Source organism: Centropristis striata, chromosome 8, assembly GCF_030273125.1.
Source record: "Centropristis striata isolate RG_2023a ecotype Rhode Island chromosome 8, C.striata_1.0, whole genome shotgun sequence".
NCBI classification, from domain to species: Eukaryota; Metazoa; Chordata; class Actinopteri; order Perciformes; family Serranidae; genus Centropristis; species Centropristis striata.
Genome location: NC_081524.1, coordinates 37,655,776 through 37,683,129, shown reverse-complemented (window position 1 = coordinate 37,683,129; position 27,354 = coordinate 37,655,776). Strand labels below are relative to the sequence as shown.

Below are 27,354 nucleotides of genomic sequence, written 5' to 3'. Positions count from 1 at the left end.
CACAATTTAACATTCTGCCTGACACACCCCCCTAATGCACAGAGAGCAGAGAGCTTTGCAGGCACATATAATTCCACAGCCACATCATACCACACAGGGTTAATGTGATTTCCCACATCACTGCGAGCTGGCAAAGTGGATCACGCTTTATTTTAGATGGACTACAAATATGCACGAGAAAACCATGCACGCACACGAAGCTCCATGTTTAAAATATGTATACGAGGGGTGTCTAGACTAGAGTTTTAATGTTGGGGTGGGGGTACATTTATAATGCGGGTGTTGGGTTTTAAACTGGGTTTCACAGTAGAGAAAGAGTACAACAGCAACAGTGGGAAAGGAGTCTCCTCCAAGTTAGAAAGAGAGTTTTAGTTGCTTTTAGAAAGACAGAGGGTCTTCCATCCCAGAGACCAGACACAGGGCCAGTTGTGCAGAAACAGATTTAATGTAGCTTCCTCTCCCCGCCTGACTTAATTTTTCTGCTCTGGCTGCTGGGAAAAGTTGGAGCAGACTTTGGTGGATCTGGGAGGCGGATTTGCAAGCTCATGTGCCATCTGCTGGACAAAAGATGGGCCTCGCATACAAGGACTTGCTCTTGGCCAAAGTCATTACTACTTGTTTTAGATTCGCCTTGTCTTTGTTAAAATTCTCCTCATGGATATTTTGCAGGTATTTTGTTAATAAGTATCACATCATTTCTTATGATGTATTAGATTCCACCCAGTATGTTGCACACTACTGATTTGTGCTGAACAGAAAGCTCTGTGAATGCATAATTCTGTCATAATAAAACATTGCAGTGTCATAGTGTATACTATACATAGTATTAGAAATCAAATTGGTTGATCCTTAGCTAGATTAGTATCTAACCTACTGATAAAGACCATTACAATTGGTTCTATAAACATAAAATATGTAGTGGTTATGTTATTTACCACTCCTGTGTATGCACATAAATTGTACTTGCATCTATGAGGTACTGCGGATTGTCAGGTTCCATTATATTCCACTGCATATCAAGGGAAATACACTGTTCTCCTTCTTTCTACTCACAAATATATGCATATGGCAGTAGGGTATGCATGAGGAAAGTCCTCTGTATAATCTTAACGATTCTTCAGAGCAGACCAATTTTTTAGTGACTTAATTTATGCACCAATAATCTAAAATAAGCATAAAGAAATGTAAAAAATAAATCTCTTATGGTCAGTTAATTTCCACAGAAAATGCACACACAATGTATATATTATTTGCAGCCACTTTATTGTTTTATAATAAACATGACCATATTACCAGTGATAAAGAGTATTCTAAAAAAACATCTAACAAAACAAAACATAAATGAGGCCTTTACATTTTTTACATTTTAAGAAAATGTATTGGGATTTATTGAAGATTTCCTTGTGAAAAATACAACTGGATAACCTGGAGAAGAGCTCTTCATTTACCCCCCTTCAGTCGTCCTCATTGTGGTTTTTAGGAGGTGTGGTGCAATCTTGAAGCATCTACAGCACCCAAATTTAGTTCCTATCTCTCCACTGCTTTTGTAGAGAGGCTCAGAATTCAGGCCAAGTGAGATGGATGTTGCCAAGACTCCCCTGCTTTACTGATGCTAAAAACCAGTTTTGTCCTTTTATTTGGGCTTTTCAATTTACAGATCCATCATTTCCTCCTCCACAGTCTTTCCACCAGTTTCAACATACCGCTCCTGCACTCCGAGAGTACTGGAATACTGTTAAGGAAAACATAAAAAAACTGTCACATTTTAAAATGTATATTGTAAGATAAAGGGTACTTTCTGCATAATCCATTCAAAGTCTTTATAAATGTACTAGTATTCAGTCTTTCACTTCATGTAAATCTAAACGTTTGATTTTAAACCAGATGAGTCACAGTGAGTCACCATAGCGATTAGGAAAGGATACGAGTCGAACTGGAAGTCTGCCCCCACAGCAGCTGACATCATGGCTTGCAGATTCCTCTCCTCCAGGTCTCCAAAGCAGTAGCCATTGGCTTTGTCCACTGCTCGTAAGACCTGAATCATGCTTCCTTTGTCCTGGAGGCAGAAAAGAGAATCAGTGGGTTTTTCCCTGTAGAATTTCAGTCGAACTACCCAATGGAAAAAGATTTGCTGAAAACTCACTGAAACCCTGATCATGTGCCATTTAAAGGTTATAAAAGTCTGTGGTAGATTTGGCGTGTTTCACATGACCTCGTTCTTTAAGAAACCCCAATTCTGACCAGGCAGATCTACTGTATGACCAGCATACAGACAGACAGACAGACAGACCTGCCCCTTGAAAAGATTTTGAAACCCTCCTGGAAATCAAGATTGTATCAAGGTTGAGTTAATCTACACATGTATAAAAAGCTACAAAATCCCAAATTTTCTCAGATGCTCACAATTTAGGGTCTTGTCCTTGTTTTTGCCTTGTAAATTTGCTTTGCCGTTACCCACTTAACTAGGGCACTAATTGAAATACTTGCAAATTCCAAACTTCAATCCTAGAGAATATTGGAGGACATTACATACTGCCAGAATGTGCAAAAGAAACCATACGAAAATAATATTTTGAGATAAAGTTTACGAGATTAAAGTGGCAAATCTACGAGAAAAAAATGCGCAGATTCATGAGATTTAAAGTGGTGAATATGAGAGAAAAAATTGCTTTTTTACCACTTTTTTTCTCGTAAATCTGCAACTTTTTTCGCACAGATTTGCCCCTTTAAATCTCTTAAATCTGCCACTTTTTTATTGTAGATTTGCCACTTTAATCTAGTAAATTTGCAACTTTTTTCTCGAAATATTACCTGAAGTTACCAAATATAGTTCTTTGCCTGACAAAGGGTTAAAGTCGGTAGAAAACATAGAAATGCTGTTGCTGGTAATTGCTCTATCTTGACTCTTCTGGATCCCAGTGCAGCCTTTCACACCGTCAATCACATGACTCTATGTGCTCTATCAATGAAAGAAACTTGAAACTTGAAAAGCTCTTAGGCTGCGTTTTCACCTGGATGGAAACGAGTGCCAACCTGCCATTTGTATATATTACCAGTCCCATATGCAGTAATGGCATAGCAGTCTAGACTCCCATATCTGGGAACACAGGATCATATCAGTCTCCATGAAGAAATAATACCAGGGAATGAATACCATGTGCAGGCAGCCCACCCTCTCAACAGTCTAATCCATTTGTAGAAAATTGATCCACTGCATCCAATTTCAAATGCTAAAAATGATTTATGATTTACCTGTTGAAACGATAAAATATGTCAGGAGAGATTTTTAGAAATCCTTGGGAGGGAGCCATTCTGGCATAGGTTAACACTGGAGTTTAACAGGCCACTTCTACTCAGTATGGATGTTCTTCACAACCCATTTACAAAACTATAACATATTGATTCTAATTATGATGTCTGCTCAAGATCTCTCAGAGGTCTTGCATCATTCCACAGAAAATAACATGATTAGACACATAATTTAATTAATAAGAGGTGTCAATTTTACTTTCAGTCAAAACATGAAATAACTCTTAATAGGTAAAAATGCATTGCTCATAAATAAATTAAAAAAACTTCACCTGTCAGTCAGATATTCTGTGCCACACAGATAATTAGCCTTCAAGGCTTCAGTTCTGTATTTTATATAGCTGGTCAGGCTGCATTATGTTTGGGAGTTTTGGATTAAGCTGGATCAAAGCAGACTTAATACCTATTTTAAAAAAGTAAGCTATGTGTGCAGTGGAGTGAAATATACAGCAACTGTGTTTAACTTCCCTGTAGCAACAAAGCAACAACACTCAATGTCTGGTAAACAATGTCTTTCTTTTTCGGCGTTACAAAATGACTGCAGAGCATGCTGAGCTGTTTAAGAAACTGTTACGGTATAGATAATAACTAGCTCTAACTTATTTGTATTAGTTATATTGATTCAGGGGGCTACACCATGGTGTAGTGATTAGCACTCTTGCCTCACAGCAAGAGGATCCTTCTAGAAAAAAGTTGCAAATTTACTAGATTAAAGTGGCAAATACAAGAAAAAAAGTTGCAGATTTAAGAGATTTAAAGTGGCATATCTGCGCGAAAAAAGTCGCAGATTTACGAGAAAAAAAGTGGGGGAAAAAGCAACTTTTTTCTACCAGATTCACCACTTTAACCCTTAATAGGGCACTCATTGAAATACTTGCAAATTCCAAATTTCAACCCTAGAGAGTATTGGAGGATATTACATACTGCCAGAATGTGTAAAAAAAAAACATACGAAAATAATATTTTGAGAAAAAAGTTTATGAGATTAAAGTGGCAAATCTATGAGAAAAAAATGTGCAGATTTATGAGATTTAAAGTGGTGAATCTGGGAGAAAAAAGTTGCTTTTTTCCCTCTTTTTTCTCATTAATCTTCTACTTTTTTCTTGTAGATTTGCCACTTTAATCTAGTAAATTTGCAACTTTTTTCTCAAAATATTACCTGACTCTATTATTACCAAATATAGTTCTTTGCCTGATAAAGGGTTAACATGCAGAAGGTTGATGACAGCAAAGTACAACTGACCTCTATAGGATATTAATCCTTCTCCAGTGATTCTCCATTTTTAACTGAAATTTTATTTCAGTGGAATTATAGCTGCTTATATATTATTATTATTATAAGGTCCTATTGGTGACCATGTACCAGCAGCACCATAAAATATATTGAGCCTGAGTGTCAATTTTTTAAATGTACACCAAGAAATAATTTTAAAAACAGAAAACTGTGATACCTGGACATTGAGAGGCACAAAAGAGACGAGGCTGTAATCTTGTATGACCTCTGCTAACTTTTCATTGAGATGGTGGAATTTTTTAAAGAAGGGGTCTGCAGCCAGGTGATCCAGCAGATAGGTCAGGTCCATGACCTCGGTGTAGAAGTCCAGGTTGAACGCTGCAGAAGAACATAGACAGGGAATATGTTACCATGGTGATTAATTAAATGACAAGTAAAATACAAACATGAATCAATTACTGGTTTATTCCTGAGAATTACACGTAAAATTCTCTTTTCTTCATTTGTAATATTTATTGAGTGTGACATTTTTCATCCAACATTTTTTTTCAAGGTGAAATTTTTTTTTAATTTTTTTTTTTTTTTAATTAATTCTTCTTTTTTCGAAGCAAAAAAAAAATAAACAACATAGACTACAACAGCGTAGGCTAGATGCATATACATATTCATACACATACTCACATAGACACCATTAAACATATGTACATAAACATATAAACATTTACACACATACAGTATATAAAGCCTTATACATATACATGCATCTGCCCCGTCTAAGTAATAAGATAGAAATAAGAACCAGTTAACATAATATTCAATATATATTTCCTTATATCATTTTGGTTCGAAAAAAAAGGGAGTAGGCTGAAGTATAAAACAAGGTTATAATAGTTTTGTTTTTTTCATTAGTTTTAGTTTTAATTTCGTTGTCAATTTTTGTTTTCAATTTTAGTTAGTTTTAATTAGTTTTTAGAGTGTGTTTGCTAGTTTTAATTAGTTTTTATTTTTTGGATATGCTTAGTTTTAGTTTAGTTTTTATTAGTTTTAGTGTTAGTTTTAGTTTTTTTGTAATGGGGTATTTGTTGGGTGCGAGATTCAAAATAAGGTCACAATAAATGTTTCCTTTATTTCCTTTGTCTGATCCATCTCAGCCCCAATAAGTTTATTAAGTCATAAAACCAGATAGATGAAATAGATTTCATATCAACCAAAATGGTTTATGTATGAAAAAAGTTGACAAAGACGAAAACGAAGGACATTTCCACTATAATTTTAGTTAGTTTTGTAACCACACAATACAGTTTCAGTTAGTCATCGTTTTTCAAAAAACTCTCGTTTTTATTTATATTTCAGTTAACGAAAATGTTTTTCAATTCTAGTTTTCGTTATTTTGTTAGTTTTCGTTAACTATAATAACCTTGGTATAAAATACTTATCTAGGCCTCTCCCCTGATACTCAACACTTCAAAAATAAGAAATTGTATCTCTATATATAGCCACTTAATGTCAAAATGGGGTGAGTACCTGTTGTGCACCAGGATGAAGTATTCGATTTGCTTACCTAGCTTTCCATACTGCTCAATCAAGTCCATTTTGGAGAGGATGTTGACATGTGGAAGAGCTACATGCAGCATGGTGGACAGGGACGTACACAGCACAGAGATGAACTTGGCCGGGTCAGCACAGTAATGGGAGTCCACCAGGTGCACTGCTGTCAGCTGAAACAGCAACAAAGCTTGGGAGATAAGACCTCTGATCTGCATTATGTTAATGTTGTACAAACAAGACATAAAACACAAACTTGAAGTTCAGTGTACACAGTGGTGGAAAGTAACTAAGTACATTTACTCAAGTACAATTTTGAGGTACTTGTACTTTACTTGAGTGTTTCTATTTTCTGTAAATGTATACTTCTACTCCACTACATTTTGAGGCAAATATTGTACTTTTTACTCCACTACATTTAGCTGACAGCTTTAGTTACTTTTCAGGTCAAGATTCAACATAAAACATATGATCAATTTAAGGTGATTAGACTTTTTTTATTTTATCAAATCTTATAACAGTATATTAAGTACTTAAATGAGCCATATCTTTACAAAATTATAACCCTGCTTACATAAAATCATCAATACAAATAATGTAATAATATATTTAGAATATATAAAACAATCTGAGTGGGTCCATTCAGCATAACAAGTACTTTTACTTTTGATACTTTAAGTACATTTTGATGCTGATACTTTTGTACTTTTACTTAAGTAAGTTTTGAATGCAGGACTTTTACTTGTAGTGGAGTAATTTCATAGTGTTGTATTAGTACTTTTTACTTAAGTATGGGATCTGAATACTTCTTCCACCACTGAGTGTACATAACATCATTCCCATCCCTGAACGTTCAACCCTCCTGTCGTCCTTCCGGGTCAAATTGACCCAATCTGTTTTGACTATTCCTTCTTTCCTCCCTCCTCCTGCCTTCCTCTCTTCTTTCCTCCTTCCTTCCTTCTTTCCTCCCTCCTCTATCATCCTTCCTTCTTTCCTTCCCTCGCCCCTCCTTTCTTTCTTTCCTTCCTTCCTTTCCTCTCTCCTTCCCTTCTTTTCTTTCCTCCTTCCGCTATCTCCTTTCCTTTTTCTCTTCTTTCCTTCCTCCTGATTTCCTCTCCTTTCCTCCTTCCTTCCTTCTTTCATCCCTCCCGCCTCCATCCCTTCCTCTATCCTCCTTCCTTCTTCCCTTCCCTCCTTTCTTTCCTTCCTCCCTCCTTTCTGCCCTCTTTCCTTCCTGCCTCCCTCCTTTTCTCCCTCCTTCCTTCTTTATTTTTTCCTTCCTTTCTTCTCCTCCTCCCCTTTCTTTCCTCCATCCTCCTTCCTTTCTCTCTCCTTTCCATTCTTTCTCCTTTTCCTCCTCTCTTCTTTCCTTCCTCCATCCTTCTTTCTTTCCTCCATCCTTTTTTACTTCCCTTTGCGTCCTTCCCTCTTCTTCCTTCCTTGACCCGAGGACAACAAGAACAAGAAGCTCACCCTGAAGTTCCACTTAGCCAGCTGTGCGACTATATTCTTGACTGAGCTCTGGTGGGTGTAGAGCTCCACTTGTCCAGGACAATCAAACAAGAAATAACAGTCGCTGTGTTGTTTCAGCTTCTTCTCTAACCAGTCCAGATTTGCTTCAACATAGTCCATACAGTAGAGGAGCCCCCCATTGGGCCCAAGCTTCAAGCTATCCATGACGTCATCCAGAGTGACCAGCTCTGAGATATCTACCGCACAGGGGTAGGGGAGTCCTTCATTGGCAGGGTCCATGTTCACCACGACCACCTTGCGTCCCAGGTGGGTGAGGAACTCCTGCATTCCTTGGCAGTAAGTGGTTTTTCCTGAGCCTGGGGGTCCAATGACCACCTGGCCGAAGCGCAGGGGGGGCATTGCTCCTGGCTGGCTGGACATGGTCTCAGTGGGACCGGGGACCGGAGAGCTAGGATCGCCTCAGATGGGACCAGGATCTTAGAGGGACCACATGTGACGTCCTATGCAGGGTACCAGCATCCAGGTGGTTACCTGGCAGGGTCACATCAGTCAGTATCAGATATTATTGGCATGTAAAGTTCAGCCTTTCTGAGATTTTATGCTAAAGCTAAAGCTAAAGTTCAATATTCAGGCAGGCGTAGAAATGTATAAACAACAATACATTCAACTAAATATAACTTCCTAACTGTGACTTGTGACCTGAGAAGTCTAACTACTGTAAGCTACATATTCTGTTACAGCACTTTGGACTTTTATTAGTGAATGTAATAATAAGTACTGGTGCATATTTACCGTCTGCCGCTTTTATGTTTGCATGCTTACGACGGTTGCTAGCTAACTAGCTAAGCTACGCTAAAGCACATCCGGGTTACGTAACTGTCAAAATAAAAGTCTCATTTGGAAAGAGGCGCTTCCTCTGTTGAGTCAGATCATTACTCTAAAATGTAGTTACTGGGTTAATTTTGTAAGTAGTAATGTAATATATTGAATGCAAAAAATACATAAATTATACTAATCAAAAAATACATTTTTTTAAAGATATAGCAATAATGTAATCAAGTAAGCATTGACAATACAACAGTGATCTACTTGCACATTTTCCAAATATAATCTTGGTTGATTATTTACAATTGCATGTAATCCGTTACTATCCAACCCTGCTTTTACGATAGTACTTAATTTACTATTTCATCTTAATATTATTCAATAATAAAATCCTATTTGTTCCATTCAAATGTAGCATTAAGAAAACAAACAAACACACAGGAAGAAGTCTTTGTGTGACAGTGAGTCAGCAATTGAAGATTTTATTATTTAATCATATACAGAAACAGTACAAATAGTATGAAAGGTTCAAAAATGTTTTAATAACACTGTCAGAAAAATAAATAAGCAAAAATTCTGTATAATAATAGAAATAATTTGATTAAAGTCATCGTCGTGGTCCAATGATGCCACCTGGCTGCCAGCCTCTGTACTTCATACTGGTGTTTGGTTGCCGCCTCAGCAAGGTGTCGCCTCCATCGATGTCTTTGGGTTTGTCATACACTGTAGTTATATGAAAATCTGTCCTGGCCTTTTTAAAAGGATGTAAGAGCAATTTCTCTCCATGATACCTGCAAAAAAGAAACACAGGAGCATCAGAAGTGTACTATAAACAGTCAGTATCCACTCACTGGAACATCCAAAACAATCTGTCATATTTTGTTGATTAAGTTTTGGTGTTCATACTCACCCAAAGCCTCTTTTACAATTGGGATTTTGGCCTTCACCCTCAAGGGCGTCAGGAATCCCAGCTTGACTGTGTCCCAACCCTTCACCGTCCTTCCAGCCCTGCTTTTCCATCAAACGACGACCAAAGCCCTAAAAAGAAAAAACATTAGAAAATTGCTTATATATATATATATATATATTCCCTAGAAAAGATCGAGTGACCTAACTCCTGGCGACACTTACACCAAGGACCAAAAGTACTTGTTACACATACTTTTGATGACTGCTAGAAAAATGGTGACAATAAAATGGAGGAATACACAGCCACCTACAGTGGCCCAGTGGAAACAGAAGTTGAGGGAGGTGTATGGAATGGAGGCTTTAACTGCTCAGTTACAATTACGGTCAGATATCTTTAAGAGGAGGTGGCTACCTATTGCAAGGTATTTCTCTAGCTGAAGGGATCTCACACTATGCTGTACTGTCCTGACTGTCCATTATTCTTTCATTTATTTATTTAATTATACTGTATTCATTATTATTCAGCTTGCTGTAACCCAGTATGTCTTCTGTCTTTGTTTAGTTTTTTCGCACTGCCATGTCTACTCTGTGCTGTTGTCAAGGAATGTTTTGTACCATGTTCTTTCTTGTTGAATAAAAATAAAGTTCAAAAAAGAAAAGATTGAGTGAAATTTGAGGCCACCTCCTTACCTTAGTGAACTTCTCAAAGCTGCCAATAGACTGACTGTGTCCAGATCTATCTTCAAGACCCTCTCTCATTCTTTTTTCATACCGCATTCGGACATAGTCTCGGGCATCCATGTCACCTCCATCTGAGAGGAAGAGTTGGTTAAAGAAAAAATGATATTGCAAAGATAATAATTCTCTTTGGTTATCCTTGTCAATCAATGTAATAAAAAGATGTGAAACAAACTTCAAATACCTTTATCATAGTAAACACTCATGTCAACATCCCAGTCGTCTGCCGTTTGTTCATCAAAATCTAAAAAAAAACAACATATATATATATGAGAGGAGAAAACTATGTTAAAAATATTTCATTAAGCAAATACACTTCATTTATAGTGGTGATTAAAAAAACATAAGTGTTTTGAATGGATTTACATAAAAAATAAATTATGCACACATCAAAATGTATTTTTAATATCTATTATTGTAATCATAGAGTGAAATTAAGTTGCCTTATTTAACAATGCATAACAATTGTGTTGTCTGATTTCAACTAAACTTTAACATCGGCTAGAAATTATGTTCAGTTTGCCTCCCTATAAACATACTTGCCAATTTGGTTAAAATCAATAAGACAACTTGTGATTCTTTGGTTATAGATAGATAGATAGAGAGATAGAGAGATAGATAGATAGATAGATAGATAGATAGATAGATAGATAGAGAGACAGACAGACAGACAGACAGACAGACAGACAGACAGACAGACAGACAGACAGACAGACAGATAGATATATAGATAGATAGATAGATTACTTCATTCATCCCCGAAGGGAAATTCGGTTTTCACAGCAGTACGGTATTCAAGTACAATAAAATACAATACAATAAAATACTGACATATTACATAACATTACACATTACATATTAATATATACTTCAAGAGGTGTATATGAAGACCCTCCTCTGTTAAGTATGGAAAACTGTATGATTAATGTGTTTGATGTTTCATACCTCCTTCTTCTTCCTGCCAGTACTGAGCATCAGTGTAGAAGACGAGGCCTGAGCCTCCTTTCTCCCACTTCAACTCAATCTCCTCCTCGAAGAGCCTCTCCTTGCTCCGCTCCTGGCTCGTCACATCCTCATGCAAAGCCTCATGACGCTCCCACTCCTCACAGCGGTCATCGTCCTACAACAGACAATGTAAAAAAAAACTGTCAATCACAGCGAATGACTATCAAAACCAGTGCATTTCACACCTAGTATTGATCCCATTTGCAATCGATGCAGGCAAATGCCAGCCACCCTCTCACATATGTTCTGGCTTTGTTCAAAACTAGACAATTTCTGGCAGTCAATATTTAAAACTTTTTCAGATGTTTTACAAGTACCGGTAGAACCTTCTGCCATTACTGCCATATTTGGAATAACTCCTCAAGATACTCACCTCAACCGCCAGGCAAAGAATATGATAGCTTTTGCATCTCTCCTAGCTAGGCGATTAATACTTTTTAGACCCACGGTGTAAGAAGGAACCCTTCCGCAGGTCAGTCATTCCAGCTGCCATAAGACTGTACAACACCTGCACAATCTGAACATTTTTGCATATAATCTGCACTCTGCACATTCTCCACTTAATTTGCACTAAATTGTATATAGTATATTATTATTATTTTGTATATTTTGTATATTGTTAAATGTCTTTTCTTAGATTGTTTTTTATCTTATCTTAATATTGTGTGATTTTCTGCGGCTGTAACAAAGAAATTTCCCCGCTGTGGGATAAATAAAGTCAAATCTATCTAATCTAGGTGGAAGTAGAAACTTTCTCCAACCTTTAAGATGTGGATCAATGATCTTCTACACCACTTGGTATTAGAAAAGATTCGTTATTCTACAAGAGGATGTATTCAAAAATGTTATATTTGGAAACCCTTTTTGAATTATATAGAGAAATTAGATGTCACTAATATTGGTGCTCTATATGACTGATCCTGTATTCTGTATAATCTGTAATCCATAAGGATGGGGCTCTGTTGCAGCGAGGGGGGAGGTGATGTTTATGTTTATATTGTATTTGTATTATTACCGATCATCTATATTTCTGAATGTATATACTTTGTACACTATGCATAAACCTCAATAAAAAAGACTTGGAATAAAAACCAGTGCATTTATATTTTACATACTGAATGGATTTCAACCTACATCATCTGCATCAGACTGTTCATCCTCCTGTTCTTCTTCCTGTGGCTCATCAATCTCTGTTGTCTCTGTGTGATCAGTTAGCGGTTTCTGTCCTGAAAAAGTGCCCGGTCCTGCTATTTCATGTCCAGCAGCTGTTAATATCGTCTCTTCTGTGGCTGGAAGTGTCGTAGTGTTCCAGTACTGGAAAGGTACATTGCCATAACGACGGTTTGAGCTGGTTTTGGGGAAAGTGAGGCCCAACTTCCGTATGAGTCGCGGAGGTAGTCTGCAGGACTGGATGAGCTGTAGGAACACTTTAACTGGAGTGCCCACGTTCCCATTCTGCATCAGAGCTGGGGGATTGAGCTCGGACAAACTTTTGAGGTCGGCCTCTGTAAACTGCTCTGTTAAGGACACTCTGTGCCGCCGCTCCAACTTTGATTTGTAGGGGAATGATCCATCATCTGAAAGTATAAAAAAACAATTAGATGTTAAAAAAAAAAACCAAACCCTACTGTATGTATTTATATTACATTTATATACACTACTGGTCAAAAGTTTTAGAACACACCAACTTTTCCAGAATTTAATTGAAAATGATGCAGTTTAATGACTCAGTGTACTCTGAAATTATTGCACATTTGCAACATTTAAAATTCTTTATTGAGCATGATAGTGTTTTGAAAGTAATAAAAAGATTCAAAATCACATTTTATGTTGGACTAAAGGACTAAAAAAAGACACAAAATGACCAAAAAAAGACACAAAATGACAAAAAAAGACACCTAAAGACACAAAATGACTAAAAAAAGACACAAAATGACCAAAAAAAGACACAAAATGACTTACAAAGACATGAAAATAATTCAAAAATGGACAAAATAGCCCAAGACTCCATGGAGTTAAGTTGTTAACCCATTTCTTGTTCCCTGAAAAAGGCCTACCATACTTGTATAATTCTGAAATGTACATTATTTTTCAGTTTTGGTTAACCTTACCTTTTTTCATTTACCTCTGGCAGTTCACCACTTACCTTTGTACCCTTTCAAGCTGTTCATTTGATTTGAACTGCTTGAATTTCAATAAAAAACTGGAAAAATTGGGGTGTTCTAAAACTTTTGACCGGTAGTGTACATTACATTACATATGCACTATACTGCCTTTTGTACTTGTGGTTAGATGCTAAACATCATTTCGTTGTTCAAGTACCTGTACTCTGTACAAGGACAATAAAGTTGAATCTAATCTAAAAATTTTAAAAAAGCAACAACACTTCATGTTACAATTTAAAAACAAATACAATACATTTCCAGTACTTAGCATCAGTAAGTAATAATTCTCTCTCTCTGCACCTCACTGGTAGGAAGTTTTGGCTTAACATGTGTGCATTGATTAATTTGTTTCCTGAATGAAAATGACATAACTTGACTCTAACAATTGATCTAATCCTCTTTAAAGTATCAAGCGTTTGGTAATCAGAAAATCGGCGGTGTACCCCTTTAATATGGCACAACTGAAATTTGCCAAACCAGGACAATAGACGGGGTGATGTCTTGGTCCCACTATGCCTGTTAGGTCGACTTACAGCAGGTTAAAAGTAGTCTCATAAATGTCTCCAAGGTTCATACACTTTTTGAGTGGTCAAATTCAAGCACTTTTTAAGGACTTTCAAGGTCCATTTCCAGTACCTTACAACGGTTGTAAGTTGCATGTTTTAGATGAGTACTTACATGCTAAAACCTAATCTCAATATTCAATTTATTATTTTTTTCATTAAACATTTGATTATCCATAGTCAGATTGCAAGATTTTTTTTGAACATGCCTTTGTGACTTAAGGAAGATATGGTAACACTTTATTGTGAAGGTGTCTACATATGAGTGACATGAGCGTGTCATAAACATGACATGGGATATGTCATTATTATTTTCATTAAACATTTGATTATCCATAGTCAGATTGCAAGAGAAATACAGTAAGAATTTCACGCATTTTCAAGCACTTTATCCTAAATCAAAGCACTTTTCAAACCTTGAAAATACAACATTAAAATGTAAGCCTTTTCAAGTATTTCAAGCATCCGTATGAACCCTGTGACTCACTAACCTTTGTCATGTGAAACCTTTACTCTTTTAATAACACATCGTCTGGCCAGCCAGTTGCCCTTGGAGTTGATCCAGTGATTCCCCGCATACATCCTGATGAATCTGTCGGCATCTTTAGCATGAACCGAGACGATACAACAGCAGGACCTGGCCGCCTGCTTCTTCTCGGAGCTCTGGTCCGGCTCCTGGTGGCTCTCTTGGCCGTCGCCACACTCGGTGTTTTCGGACCGCTCGGTCTCCCTGAGGAGCTCCGGTCGGTGCCGGTAGTGAAAACAATGAAAACCGCCACTTTCTATGAACTGACTGAAGTAATTTCTCAGGTCTGCGGAGTGAAAGGCAACAGGAATGTTGCTAACTGCCAAATACACAAGAGCTACAGCTTCAGCGTCCGCCATGATTGTTTTTTTTTCTGGACAGCAAACGTCATCAGAACGACTTTCAGAAGTGACGTCATTTCCGCTTGGGGAAAATTTCATAATCATAAAAATAAAATCGGCCAAAAGCCCATATCGTCACACTTAAAATAATAAAAAAAAGTATTTTTGGTCAAAAAAATTTTTTTTGCCTAAATCATCTCCTCATAGCCACCTATGGTAAAATCGCCTACATCCTCAGTAGATAGATAGATAGATAGATAGATAGATAGATAGATAGATAGATAGATAGATAGATAGATAGATAGATAGACAGATAGATAGATAGATAGACTTTATTTATCCCAAGCTGGGAAATTACAGCGTAGCAGCAGCATTACACACAGAGACAATGACAACACAATTAAATAAAAAGAAGAACAACCTAGGCATACTTCAAGCAATAAAATATAAAAATACAATAAAATACAATAAAAAAATAAAGTGTCTAAAGAAGAGTATGTAAATGTTGGTCAGATCATGTGATTTTACCCCTTTAAGATAATGGCCTATGTCAAGTGTGTGACTTAAGCGGATTTATTATGCCTAAATCAAAATAAAATGTGACTTAGGCAATTTAAGCAAGATATGGTAACACTTTATTTTGAAGGTGTCTACATATGAGTGACATGAGCATGTCATAAACATGACATGGGATGTGTCATGAACATTAATGACACTTTGAAGTAACATTAATGCTCATGATACTTGTCATGTCATGTTTCTGACAGGCTTGTGTGACTCTTATGTAGACACCTTCAAAATAAAGTTACCATATCTTGCTTAAGTCACAAAGGCATGTTCAAAACATTTCCTAAGTATTTTATTTCTCTTAAGTTACATCATTTACACACAGTGTTATTACTATGCCAATAGCCATCCTTTGTTACATCCTTTTTGGCTGAAATGATCAATAAATGTCACATGTTACACTATTGGTGAAGTTTTTTGTGTTTCCTGCAAAACTTGAAAAAATGAGTTAGGCGATTATTTTAACAGGGTGACGATATTTTAAGTTGTTTTCGTTCGAATTGAACGTAATAATCAATTCAATTCAGACTTTATATCCCACGTCAGTGCTGTCAGTTCCAACCGACACTCTCTGACAGGGAAAATTGAAAAAAAAAAACATTTTGAAAAAAACATCTGTACAAGGAAATGATAGAACAAAGAGAAAAAAAAGTATTTTAAGAAAAAGATTAAAATCTTCACATCACTACATTTTTAACCTCTTTCAGGCAGACAATCTAGAAATGCATTCAGTCAGAGTTCATTAACCCTGAGGCTAACTTTTCCTCTGGCCTTCACCTCAGCTTTTATCATTTTGTTTTGATAGTAATAGGCAGTAAAACTAGAACGGGTGTCTGGACCCTGACATCACTTTACACATATTACACATTTAGTGAGCATTAGTCACAACCACTCTGACTTCTGGAAGCTGCTTATCCTTTAGAGTTGTAATATACACTACCGGTCAAAAGTTTTAGAAAACCCCAATTTTTCCAGTTTTTTATTGAAATTCAAGCAGTTCAAGTCAAATGAACAGCTTGAAAGGGTACAAAGGTAAGTGGTGAACTGCCAGAGGTAAATAAAAAAAGGTAAGGTTAACCAAAACTGAAAAATAATGTACATTTCAGAATTATACAAGTAGGCCTTTTTCAGGGAACAAGAAATGCGTTAACAACTTAACTCTATGGAGTCTTGGGCTATTTTGTCCATTTTTGAATTATTTTCATGACTTTGTAAGTCTTTTTGTGTCTTTTTTGGTCATTTTGTGTCTTTTTTTGTCACTTTGTGTCTTTTTTGGGTCATTTTGTGTCTTTTTTTAGTCTTTTAGTCCAACATAAAATGTGATTTTGAATATTTTTTTTACTTTCAAAACACTATCATGCTCAATAAAGAATTTTAAATGTTGCAAATGTGCATTAATTTCAGAGTACACTGAGAAATTAAACTGCATCATTTTCAATTAAATTCTGGAAAAGTTGGTGTGTTCTAAAACTTTTGACCAGTAGTGTATATCAATTACATTTGAAAAGAAATATGACACTAACTAGACTTTACATGATAAACAAGTGAGTCCGGAGCTTGATCTTACTTTTAGGGGCATAATCTTATGACAAAAAGTGCCCCAAAAATACAGAAAGAGTAACAGTTTTGAACAAATACAGTACATCATAGAGGCGAGAGCCCTGCTGTGTACTCAGAGTCTCACAAATAGATGCACCAAATATCTGTCAGTACAAGAAGATAAAATAAAAATAAATAATCGTGAGCCTGAAAAAGAAGACATACCAGAAATTCTATGACTGAGGATTGATCATCGCACTGGAGTTTTTGTCCTTTTGTCCTTTCATAAAATGAAGATAAAACTTCACAATCTTACTGTGGGACACAGAATTATTAACATTATTATGTTAATAATATAAAATACCTTTTTATTATGTTATTATTAACATAATAAAAAGGTATTATACTGTAGAAAACAATGCATTCTGGGCAATATCTGTATATCTGCCGTTTCCCATATATATATATATATATATGTGTGTGTGTGTGTGTGTGTGTGTGTGTATATATATATATATATATATATATATATATATATATATTTTTTTTTTTTTTTATTTTTTTTTTTTTTTTATTATTATTATTTTATTATTTTCTAAGTCTCTTCTTGTCCAAAATAAAATCATATATTATATATATATATATTTTTTTTTATTTTTTTTTTTTTATTATTATTATTTTATTATTTTCTAAGTCTCTTCTTGTTCACATTTTTAATGGCTGTATTTTACTTAACTAACTCATTCAGTATATGGTTTATTAAGATTACTGAGGTTACAGTGAAGACAGCACTTAATTCATAGTAATTGGCTTTCAGACAGTAATATGCTCTATTTACCAAAAATGACTGCATTGTATACTGCAACAATATTGCAATTAGCTTCAGCACTATACTGTGTTTAAGTTTACCGTAAAAATCAATGAAATGCAGGATCGTACTATAATTCAGTGTGTGGTTTTATCACAGTAACATACTGTAAAGTAAATAGCAGTAGAGGAACTGTAAAATTAACAGTAAAATACTGGCAACCCTGCTGCCAGTATTTTACTGTTAATTTACAAAACAATTGTTAACAGTGTAACTGTCAACTTTGGGCTGATAACATGTGAACAGAGTCAGGCAAATGAACCTGTGCTGTATTAGCAGTAGGTCAAGGTCAAGTGTCATCACGCACTCACTGAGAGTTCACTGACCTGGGGAAACCTAAACCAAAGAAAAAGCAAAGTCAATATCTGGGTGAAAAACTTTTCAGTAGATATGTTGGCACAGTTGTACAGTACAGGCCAAAAGTTTGGACACACCTTCTCATTCAATACATTTCCTTTATTTTCATGACTATTGACATTGTAGATTCATCAAAACTATTAATGAACACATGTGGAATTATGTACTTAACAAAAAAAGTGTGAAATAACTGAAAACATGTCTTATATTCTAGTAAGCAAAGGGTGGTTACTTTGAGGAATCTAAAATACAAGACATGTTTTCAGTTATTTCACACTTTTTTGTTAAGTACATAATTCCATATGTGTTCATTCATAGTTTTGATGCCTTCAGTGAGAATCTACAATGTAAATAGTCATGAAAATAAAGAAAACGCATTGAATGAGAAGGTGTGTCCAAACTTTTGGCCTGTACTGTATCTAATCTTATTTTTTGTTATGTTTCTTAACTCGATATCGCCATACACTCAAGTGTCTTTGTACATTTTTAGAGTTTGTTTGTATTTCAATAAAATATATTTTTTAAATAATGAAAGTTTGGACATTCTTTAGGAGCCAGCCATTACATCATGCTTCATCAGACTGTTTCTTGTATACTTGATCTCATGTTCTACTTTTAGAATGAAGGCCATTCTACTTTTACTGTCTTGGTGGAGATAAGCGTCCGTCCTCCGTGTCCGTCTCTGCCTGCTCCTAACCTCTATAAACACAAACCTTATCACAGTCATTTACAACTGTCAGCCTGCTTCACGGAGCCCGGGGGCTCTCTGAGTGCATTACAGGTCACTTTACTGAAAGAATCACATTCTCCAAGATAACGTAATGTGTGTTATCATGCATCCAAAGCTGAGGTCCATTATGATTTGGACATGTCACGTCTCATATGAATAATCACTCGAGTTTATCATAATGAGATCACTCCAGGAAAGAAAATGAGGCGATGAAACCTGTTCTGGAGATTTCTTTTGAAGGGATGAGTAAAGACACTGATGAAGTAAAACAAACATTCGGTGACTGGCGCTGCCAGTTGTGTCTGGCTTGTAATCTCTTTATTGCAGTCATTCGTTTTATGAGCTGACCTTGACTTCACTGCTCTGTGGTTCACATCTTCCTCGAGAACTGATGCTTGCAGGCTTGTGCAGCAGCAGATGTCCCCACAATGGTAAAAGGAGCATAATATGTTGTATACTGTGTCACTAAACAATGTGATACTTTAAGTTTAAGTATCATGGTGCGAAATAACAAAACCAAAGGAGCCTGTTTTGGAAAATGAGAGGATTCTTTATTTGTGACAACAATAAAGTAATTAGCTTATCAGTTCCAAGCCTCTGTGCCAGGCACGGGGAAGATAACAAATTAGGATAAAATCATTTAAATGACGTGTGGAACATTGTACCGCCTTTTACAAACGCCATAAACTGGAATTCCCTAAATTATCTTGGCCTACTTGAATTGTTTCAGAATAAAAACAGCTCTATCTATCTAACAGTATGACTGCAAGAAATCTAATAATAATAAAAAACGGAGGATCTGCCAGCAGAAAATGCATCTAAAACATCAGGTTTTTATAACTAAACTGACAACTTTCAGTGCTATCAATTCATCTGACCATCAGCCAGCCAGCCAGCATGTGGCTGGAACTACCACAGAAGTGGTTTTGAGTACTTTTTGAATACTTTTCCAGGTTTTAATATGTCTGTCTGTGGACAGATTTTGTCATAGAGATAGTAAGATGCAGTCATGAAACTTTACAGGTGTGTAGTTGAGATCAGATTGAAGGTCGCGTCCGAAGCATAGACCGTTGTGGTCCGAGAAAGAGTGCCAGTAGTAGGGGGGCCGTGAGTAGGGTTGCACTCCTGCCTGATTTAGCATCTCCACTCAGTGGTGGACCCATGCCTCCATGGTTGAAAAAGCGCGCTAAAGTGCCCTCTAGAGCAGCTATTCTCAATCTTGTGGGTCCCCAATTGGGGTCGCGAGATGATTTCTGGGGGTCGTCAAATCATTTTGGAAGTCAGCTCTGTCTCCACTGTGTTAAAGTGTTCATGTGTTAATGTGTTTTTGGTCACTTAATGTATTTTTTTGGGGGGGTCATTTTGTGTCTTTTTTGGTCATTTTGTGTCTTTTCTGGTCATTTTGTGTCTTTTTTGGTCATTTTGTTTCCTTTTTTAGGTCATTTTGTTTCTTTTTTGGGTAATCTGAACTGTGCGTGTGAGATTGTGTTCAGTGAGCGGGGGTCGCGGACAACATGCATGTTAAATTGGGGGTCGCGACTCAAAAAGGTTGAGAACTACTGTTCTAGAGTGGTGAAAATGAGAGAAAGTGCCTCATTGGCTGCCCTTTACACGCGCAAAAAATGATTGGGTGCCCTCTAGGGTGCCCCTTCATACAATAAATTATAATGATGTGCCCTCTAGTGCAAGAAAATTCGATAACGTGCCTTATTGAGAGCCCTTCTAGTGCCCTTTTTCCTGTTTGGTGCCTCCGTGGTTGAAAAAGCGCGCGAAAGTGCCCTCTAGAGTGGTGAAAATGAGAGAAAGTGCCTTATTGGCTGCCCTTTACACATGAAAAAATGTATTGATTGCCCTCTAGGGTGCCCCTTTATACAATAAATTATGATGATGTGCCCTCTAGAGATTCTATAATACAGTATCACCCAACTGTGAATAATGTTACGTGAGGTGTTTGCTCTCATTTAGCTCTCAAAGTGCACAAAATAGATGCATGTTACTTAAAAATGTAATGTAAATGTAAAAACTTTTAATTGTCAGTACCATATTATTATTTAATTTGATCTGGATCTCCTTATAACTTAATGCTAATATTTCATCATACATGATGCATCATAGCTTTTTGCTGCTGGTGGGGCTCCATGTTGTGCAGAATGTGCCCTTTTTATTTTTTCGCCCCTGCCCTTCTTACAGTCTGAGTCCACCACTGTCTCCGCTGGTGTGATCCCACCGACAACTTGTCTCTAGTTTCTGTATTATTTTCTTTGTAACAGAATGCATGCATATCACTGCTCACAACAAGGTCTGTCTATTACCTTGAATAACCGAGTCATGACTTTTCATCGCTGTTGAGCTTTTCAAATGTATTTTTGGTGTTTTGAGCAGCACAAGTAAAGCAACATTTAGTTACATTATGTTCGTCTCTACGGTCGATATCTCCAACACTCAGCAACTCAAACAAAACAATCCAAAGTGATAAATAGCACTACAGGTAAGAAGGATTTATTGATATATAATATGTATATTCACTTTGGGGTGACCCTTTAAAAATATGATTTCTTCTTGGTTTCTGGTGTTTGGGGGGGCTGATGCCTTCAGCAGTACACTGTAAAAAATGTTTGTAGAAATTACAGTAAAACACTGTCAAATTGCATCAGAAACAGGTCGTAAAATTAAACATTGTACATCACCGTAGTAGATACTTTTAATTACTGTAAATCAAAGAATAGTATAAAACTTTAAATTCTACCGCCATAAATTGTAGAAAACACACAGTTTTGCTCTAAAAATATAAAATTTTCATGTAAAGTTAATGGAGAAATACCATAATGACACAATTATCCTAAAAATAATGGGATTATTCTGTATAAATTACAGTTTTTGCTGATATTTACATTTACATACGCTCACTGTATTTTTTACGGTGAAGTTCTGGCAACCACAGCTGCCGGTATTTTACTGTAAATTAAACAGATTTTTTTTTACAGTGTACAACAAACTGTATATTTACAAAAAATAAAAGTATATGAGTTTGAACAGAAATAATTCTTTAATTGACTATATGTTTCTAGACAAAGTCCCAACCTTTTTGGAATTGGGGTTGTAAATGAAAAATTCTTGCTACTGATACACAGTTGCCCATAAAGTTGTGAAAAAAATATTTTCACAATCCTCTGTTAATTGTAATTTTATTTTCATTGTGATATGTTTGGAAAAGTTTGATTAATGAAGTTTTGAGAAGATAAACTTTTTAACTGTCAAGAATGAATCACATTGTCACAATCATTTCATGGAAAGAGGTTAAAAAAATATTTTAATCCAACTTTATGGCAGGTAAGCCATGTTGATGTTGTTGTTTTTTTTGTGTGTATTTATTTTTATTGTTTTCATAACAGAAAAATATATACAAATTATGTATACAAATTAGAGATAAATGGTGGAGCTACACAGAACAATACATGTTTTGTTTTATTTTGACAGAGTTTTTGACATTAGACAAACAAAACAAGGGTATAACATAAATGGCACAGCAACAGAATAACACTAATTCAGTTTTTCGACATTAAATCAAGAAAGGTTGCCATATTTTAAAAAAGATATCCTCTTTAGTAGATATGATGTACCTGATTTTCTCCAAGTGTAATACATTTCTCAGCTCTCTCAACCACATTTCAAATGTAGGAGCCTGATGTTGTTTTTGAATCAGTTTTATATCACCAATTAAAACTAAATTAGGTCTTAAAAATTCCTGTCCTGTCCCAGGATTTGGAATTTGTGTAAAAAAAACCTGCTTTACCTCATGAGGACATAACTTACAGGTCAATGCCCCGCTCTGCTCTGGCTTCCTTCCAGCTCTTCAGGTGTGAGCTGGCAGGGTGCAGGGACAGAGCAGGGCTGATTACCTCTGCAGTCCTTGGTAGCTTGGTACTGCCTGGGTTAATGACACCAGCTCCGAGATAAGGCCCAGCCCTCTTGTTATCCAGGCGTTACTCCACCACCTCCTTTTCATTGAGAAAAGCTTATCGGTTTCCCAGGGTTATTCCATCAGTCACCTGGCAGAGCACATGGTTGTTTTTCACAGAGAGTGTATTGACAAGGCAAGGTCCACTTAGCAGGGTGGGTTGGCCTTATAAATACGGTGACAGTGGAGGAAGTTGCAGCAGTTCTCACCAGCTCTTGCATCCTGTGAGGGGTCTCTTCCATTTCAACTCCACACATCTCTGCAGCCTATAACGATGGATAACGGGTGTCATTGTGCAGCCAACTGCGACAGGCTTTCCAATCCTATCCTCTACAACATCCTGAGCCAAATGGATAACAGCGAAGCGAGTCAAAACTGCTTTAACTACAACTCAATAGCTCATAGATGCAACTGTGAGCTGCGACGGACAGTGTGCTTGAAAAGGCCGTCTGAGATCTGCAAAGAAGCGTCAGCAGTCCTGGTGAAAACGGTTCATTTCATGAAGAGCTTACCCGCTTTTAACCAGATGCCACCAAACGACCAGTTCTCACTTCTCAAAAGCTGCTGGGCGCCGCTCTTCATCTTGGGTCTGGCCCAGGAGCAGGTGGACTTTGAGGTGACGGACACACGTGCTGACAGCATGCTGAAAAAGATCCTCCTAAACCGCCAGGAGAGCCCTGAGATGGAGAGGGAGCAGCCCACCATGGCCGGGGTTAGCAAACTCAAGTCCTGCCTCAAAAAGTTTTGGAGTTTGGATTTGAGTCCAAAGGAGTACGCATACCTCAAAGGGACAACGATATTTAATCCAGGTATGTATTCATCTGGTGTTATAAAAGTAAAAGATGTTATCAGGAGTAGAAACACTGCAAAAACTGCACTATACATGTATGTAAAAGTATTTAATTTCTTGTATTTACTTCAACAGATGTCCCAGATTTAAAGGCAGCTCTGTTTGTCGAAGGGTTGCAGCAGGAGGCTCAGCACGCCCTCAGTGAGGTGGTCCAGCTCCTTCATCCAGGGGACCAGGAGCGGTTTGCTCGAATCCTCCTCACAGCCTCCATGTTGCAGAGCATCACACCCAGTCTCATTATTGAACTATTCTTCCGGCCCGTGATAGGCCAGGCGGATCTGCTGGAGCTGCTGGTCGACATGCTCTTCTGCAGATAGAAGAGGACAGGCCGACGGTCCAAACAAGGCTGAATCTGGTGTTTTTAACTGTGGTGATGCAGAACTTTGTATGACCAACCCAGGCAACATGGTCTCACAGAAATCCGTGAAATAGCCACGGAATCGCTCAAATTTCCGTGAAACTGACACGGATTTCGCTACAATGCAAGTTAATGACAGTCATATCCCGTGGCTATTCCAACATACAAAGTGATTATGTACATTCACTGAGTGAAGATTTAGAAAATAAAACATATATTTCTCGCTAGAAATGTGATCAAAATCCATTTTTATGCAGAAACTAAGTCAAAATATTGATTTTTCACTAAAAATGAGAGAACTGTCCGCCATGTTTTTTGTTCTGACCGCTGGGACCTTGAAAGTCACGTGACTTGGAACAAACCAATAGCCACGGGATATGACTGTCATTAACTTGCATTGTAGCGAAATCCGTGTCAGTTTCACGGAAATTTTAGCGATTCCGTGGCTATTCCACGGATTTTGAGTTAAGTGAAATCCGTGGCTATTTCACAGATGTCTGTGAGACCAGGTTGACCCAGGCATGTTTCCTCATGAAATGAAGGACAATGGAGAGAAAAAAAGATGATGAATTACTTATATTTACATTGAAGCTCAGGTCACTTTAGTCCAGTCTGAAACTTGTATCCACTGAAGTGGAAAGATTTGACTTTCCACACAAAGACAGACTGAATCCACTGTTAATATACTGTATCTTATGTTGAAGATCTGCTTCAATGTTGTAAATAAGTCTGCATTTTCAGAACACGACAAATAAATATATTTTTGTACATGAACATAATAGTGAAGTTCTGGCTCTATCTTTTATAAACCCAGTGTTTGTTCTATGCAGCAGGGGTTGCACGTGATAAAGAGACTCTGTTCTGAACATCTTCATCATTTGGCAGGTCCATCGTTACTGACATGTTGTGCAGCCAAGTATTGCTCAAGTGTTTTTATTTTCAACTCCTGTCAAGATGCCAAGGTTTCTAAAGATAGCAACGTGTCAGAGTGAATTCTCTGGGATTGTGGGGAAAATTCTGCAAGTGTTATCTCTAAAAACATACAAAAAATTGCATTATTGCTTTTTTTTGCTTCAACAACAAAACCTCTTTCAGACTAATGAAAAGAAAACATCCAAAATACACATTAAGGTGTTATGTGAGTTCACTTTGTCTATTTATTTCTGCACATTGCTCCAAAAGTTAGCATTAGATGCCTCATTCGCATATTTATATTTAAACATTTCACAAAACTTTAACACAAAAGTAATTTTCTGAATGTAAGTAATCTTCTAGAGGGGTTTCATAGTAATGTGTGAGTTTAGCATATTTGCTCTATTCACCCTATTACCAAAAAAGACACAAAATGACTAAAAAAAGACACAAAATTACCAAAAAAAGGAAACAAAATTACCAAAAAAGACACAAATTGACCAGAAAATGATCGAAAAAAGACACAAAATGACAAAAAAAAAAAAGACATTAAGTGACCAAAAACACTAAAACACATTAACACATGAACCCTTTAACACCCTGTCTTGTAAAGTGTAATTTACAACACATATTATTCTTAAAATGACTCTTTTTGTCAGACTTCAGTAGCACTTACATAAACCAAACGTCCCACTTTAATTCCTAGATATATTGTGAAGGTTTATTTTACAGGGGGTTGTTCATCTATCATTCATAACCTGATTCATAAAACATTTTATTCCTAAAAACTGGCTGTTGATAGTATTTTCTGATTTATGGAGTGATAAAAAGAGCAATCCAAAACCCCCCTTGTAAAACCACTGACTGTAATATATCAACAAAATGAAACAAGAATTTTGAACCTCACTTTATCTAATGTTAAGATTTCTATTGGGGAAAATTATGCAAATTAGCACATATTAAATTTAAAGACATTTAAAAATAATATTTCAGAAAACTTGTAGTACAAAAAAAATGTTTTACTGTAAGTATTCAACTGGGGAAGTGTCATGGTGATACCTATTAGTTACATTTTTTACTTTTTTCAGTTGTGCCTTGCCTTGAGGTGAACACTTGGTTTCAACCCTGCAGCTAATCAACCTGTCTGTCATATTTCGTTTGCACAAAATTCATATAAAGAAACCACATCTGATTCATGCACACTGTGTTCTCCTACTTGTTTTACCGGATTGTGTTGAAACCAAAGTCAACTGTCAGTGGTGAGTATTTTTCTCTCTAGACTTCATCGTCATGTTAAAGTTAAAGTACTTTACACCAAAGTAGAAAGACTGAAGAATATGGTTAGGACAGAAAACCCTGACATTTCTATTAAATGGTGAAGCAGTAAAAGTATGTACTTTGTCTCCCTCTCATGGAATATGGAGGAACATGTTTACTGGAGGGAATTATAATCACAGAAGCATTGCAAAATTAACTTTAACTGAGTCCTGACATTTTTGTTACAGAAACATTTACCAAAATAAAAGCCCTACACGAACCAACTATCACATTTTTCAAGTCTAACTATCTAAATGCCTAATCAAATATCCTAAAAAGGATATTTGTAATTTCCCAGCTTGGGATAAATAAAGTATATCTATCTATCTATCTATCTATCTATCTATCTGTAAACAATCTGCAGGCTAGATTTGATACAGAACAAGCCTTCTTCACTCGTCCTCGCTGACGGTATGCCTGTTGTGAAACTGTGAGCTTTTGGCATGACACCTCATACAGGTAAAACAGGAATGTGCTGGCGGGGGCAGAGAGCCAGAGGAAACGGGGTTACACAGGGCAACTGCAACACACCACAAACACTAAATGCTCAACACTTGCCACTGAAGAATTCAGAGTAATTGCTCATTCATAGTTGACTGGGATTTGTTTAGTAGATTTTGTTTTTCTTCAAAAAAAGGGGAAACACTTTTCCCCAACTTCAGATCAAATCACATTGTTTTAAGAAGGTTTTTGAATCCCTTCATGCTAGATCAGCTTTCTAACTACTACACATTTTTTTCCTTTAGTGCTCATTATTTGCACTTTGTTTGCACTTTTGTTTTTTTCTGCGACAACAGAACTGTCTTTAACCCATTGAGGCCTGAAAAACCACTGGGCAATTTTAAAATAAGCCTCTAATTTTCTGGAAATTCTGGAAAAAAAAGTGTCAACTCTTCTACTAAATAATAGATTTTTCAGCCTCTGTAGCAGATAGCAATGAAATTCAAAAAGTATTTGAGAGCTTATACAAATACTACAAAACGACGTATCCGCTTTCCAGGCTTCAATGGGTTAAAGAGGAAAACCACTTTTAAGACGGCAGTATATCTTCAAATGTCCAATATTTAGTAGATATTTTTTAATTTAATGAGAGCCAAAGTTCAGGATAAGGTCCAGATTTTGTGCACTGCTTCTTCCCTTTGCAGTAAATGACAAAGACAAACCTCAGGATTTTATTTCCTTTTTGTCAGAACCAGCCGAACAAGTTCTTTCTTTTGCTCAGGGCGGAAAAAGCCTGCCTGATACAACACGGTGACCTCGGGGAG

The 27,354-nt window shown here is 36.6% G+C and overlaps 3 protein-coding genes across 4 annotated transcripts; 1 reads left to right on the top strand and 2 right to left on the bottom strand.

The window, feature by feature from the left end:
• Positions 1-1,246: 1,246 nt before the first annotated feature.
• gpn2 (GPN-loop GTPase 2) lies at positions 1,247-8,460 on the bottom strand. 2 transcript variants are annotated; one of them, XM_059338401.1, is made up of 6 exons: positions 8,354-8,460; positions 7,562-8,092; positions 6,105-6,261; positions 4,761-4,921; positions 1,926-2,056; positions 1,247-1,724 (listed from the first exon to the last, which is right to left on the bottom strand). In XM_059338401.1, exons 2-6 carry the CDS (start codon positions 7,979-7,981, stop codon positions 1,652-1,654), a joined length of 942 nt encoding a protein of 313 aa, XP_059194384.1. In that variant the 5' UTR covers positions 7,982-8,092; positions 8,354-8,460; the 3' UTR covers positions 1,247-1,651. The 2 variants fall into 2 exon arrangements, with proteins under 2 accessions (XP_059194384.1, XP_059194385.1); XM_059338402.1 differs by lacking the exon at positions 8,354-8,460 and having other exon boundaries at positions 7,562-8,272.
• A 399-nt stretch (positions 8,461-8,859) lies between these two features.
• Positions 8,860-14,659, bottom strand: gpatch3 (G patch domain containing 3). Its single transcript, XM_059338388.1, has 7 exons — positions 14,258-14,659; positions 12,173-12,615; positions 10,979-11,153; positions 10,218-10,277; positions 9,986-10,107; positions 9,297-9,424; positions 8,860-9,177 (listed from the first exon to the last, which is right to left on the bottom strand). Exons 1-7 carry the CDS (start codon positions 14,649-14,651, stop codon positions 8,994-8,996), a joined length of 1,506 nt encoding a protein of 501 aa, XP_059194371.1. The 5' UTR covers positions 14,652-14,659; the 3' UTR covers positions 8,860-8,993.
• An 8,188-nt stretch (positions 14,660-22,847) lies between these two features.
• On the top strand, positions 22,848-24,627 carry nr0b2a (nuclear receptor subfamily 0, group B, member 2a). The gene is made up of 2 exons (XM_059338404.1): positions 22,848-23,461; positions 23,578-24,627. Exons 1-2 carry the CDS (start codon positions 22,927-22,929, stop codon positions 23,817-23,819), a joined length of 777 nt encoding a protein of 258 aa, XP_059194387.1. The 5' UTR covers positions 22,848-22,926; the 3' UTR covers positions 23,820-24,627.
• The last annotated feature ends 2,727 nt before the right edge of the window (positions 24,628-27,354 follow it).

Coding starts and splice junctions, on each gene's coding strand:
- nr0b2a (XM_059338404.1), top strand. CDS start 22,927: ATGGATAACGGGTGTCATTGTGCAGCCAACTGCGACAGGCTTTCCAAT. Junction 23,462..23,577: donor GACAACGATATTTAATCCAG/GTATGTATTCAT, acceptor TTACTTCAACAG/ATGTCCCAGATTTAAAGGCA.
- gpn2 (XM_059338401.1), bottom strand. CDS start 7,981: ATGTCCAGCCAGCCAGGAGCAATGCCCCCCCTGCGCTTCGGCCAGGTG. Junction 6,262..7,561: donor TGGCTAAGTGGAACTTCAGG/GTGAGCTTCTTG, acceptor TTGCTGTTTCAG/CTGACAGCAGTGCACCTGGT. Junction 2,057..4,760: donor TTGTGCCTCTCAATGTCCAG/GTATCACAGTTT, acceptor TTCTGCCTCCAG/GACAAAGGAAGCATGATTCA.
- gpatch3 (XM_059338388.1), bottom strand. CDS start 14,651: ATGGCGGACGCTGAAGCTGTAGCTCTTGTGTATTTGGCAGTTAGCAAC. Junction 12,616..14,257: donor AAAGGTTTCACATGACAAAG/GTTAGTGAGTCA, acceptor TTATACTTTCAG/ATGATGGATCATTCCCCTAC. Junction 9,178..9,296: donor AATTGTAAAAGAGGCTTTGG/GTGAGTATGAAC, acceptor TCTTTTTTGCAG/GTATCATGGAGAGAAATTGC.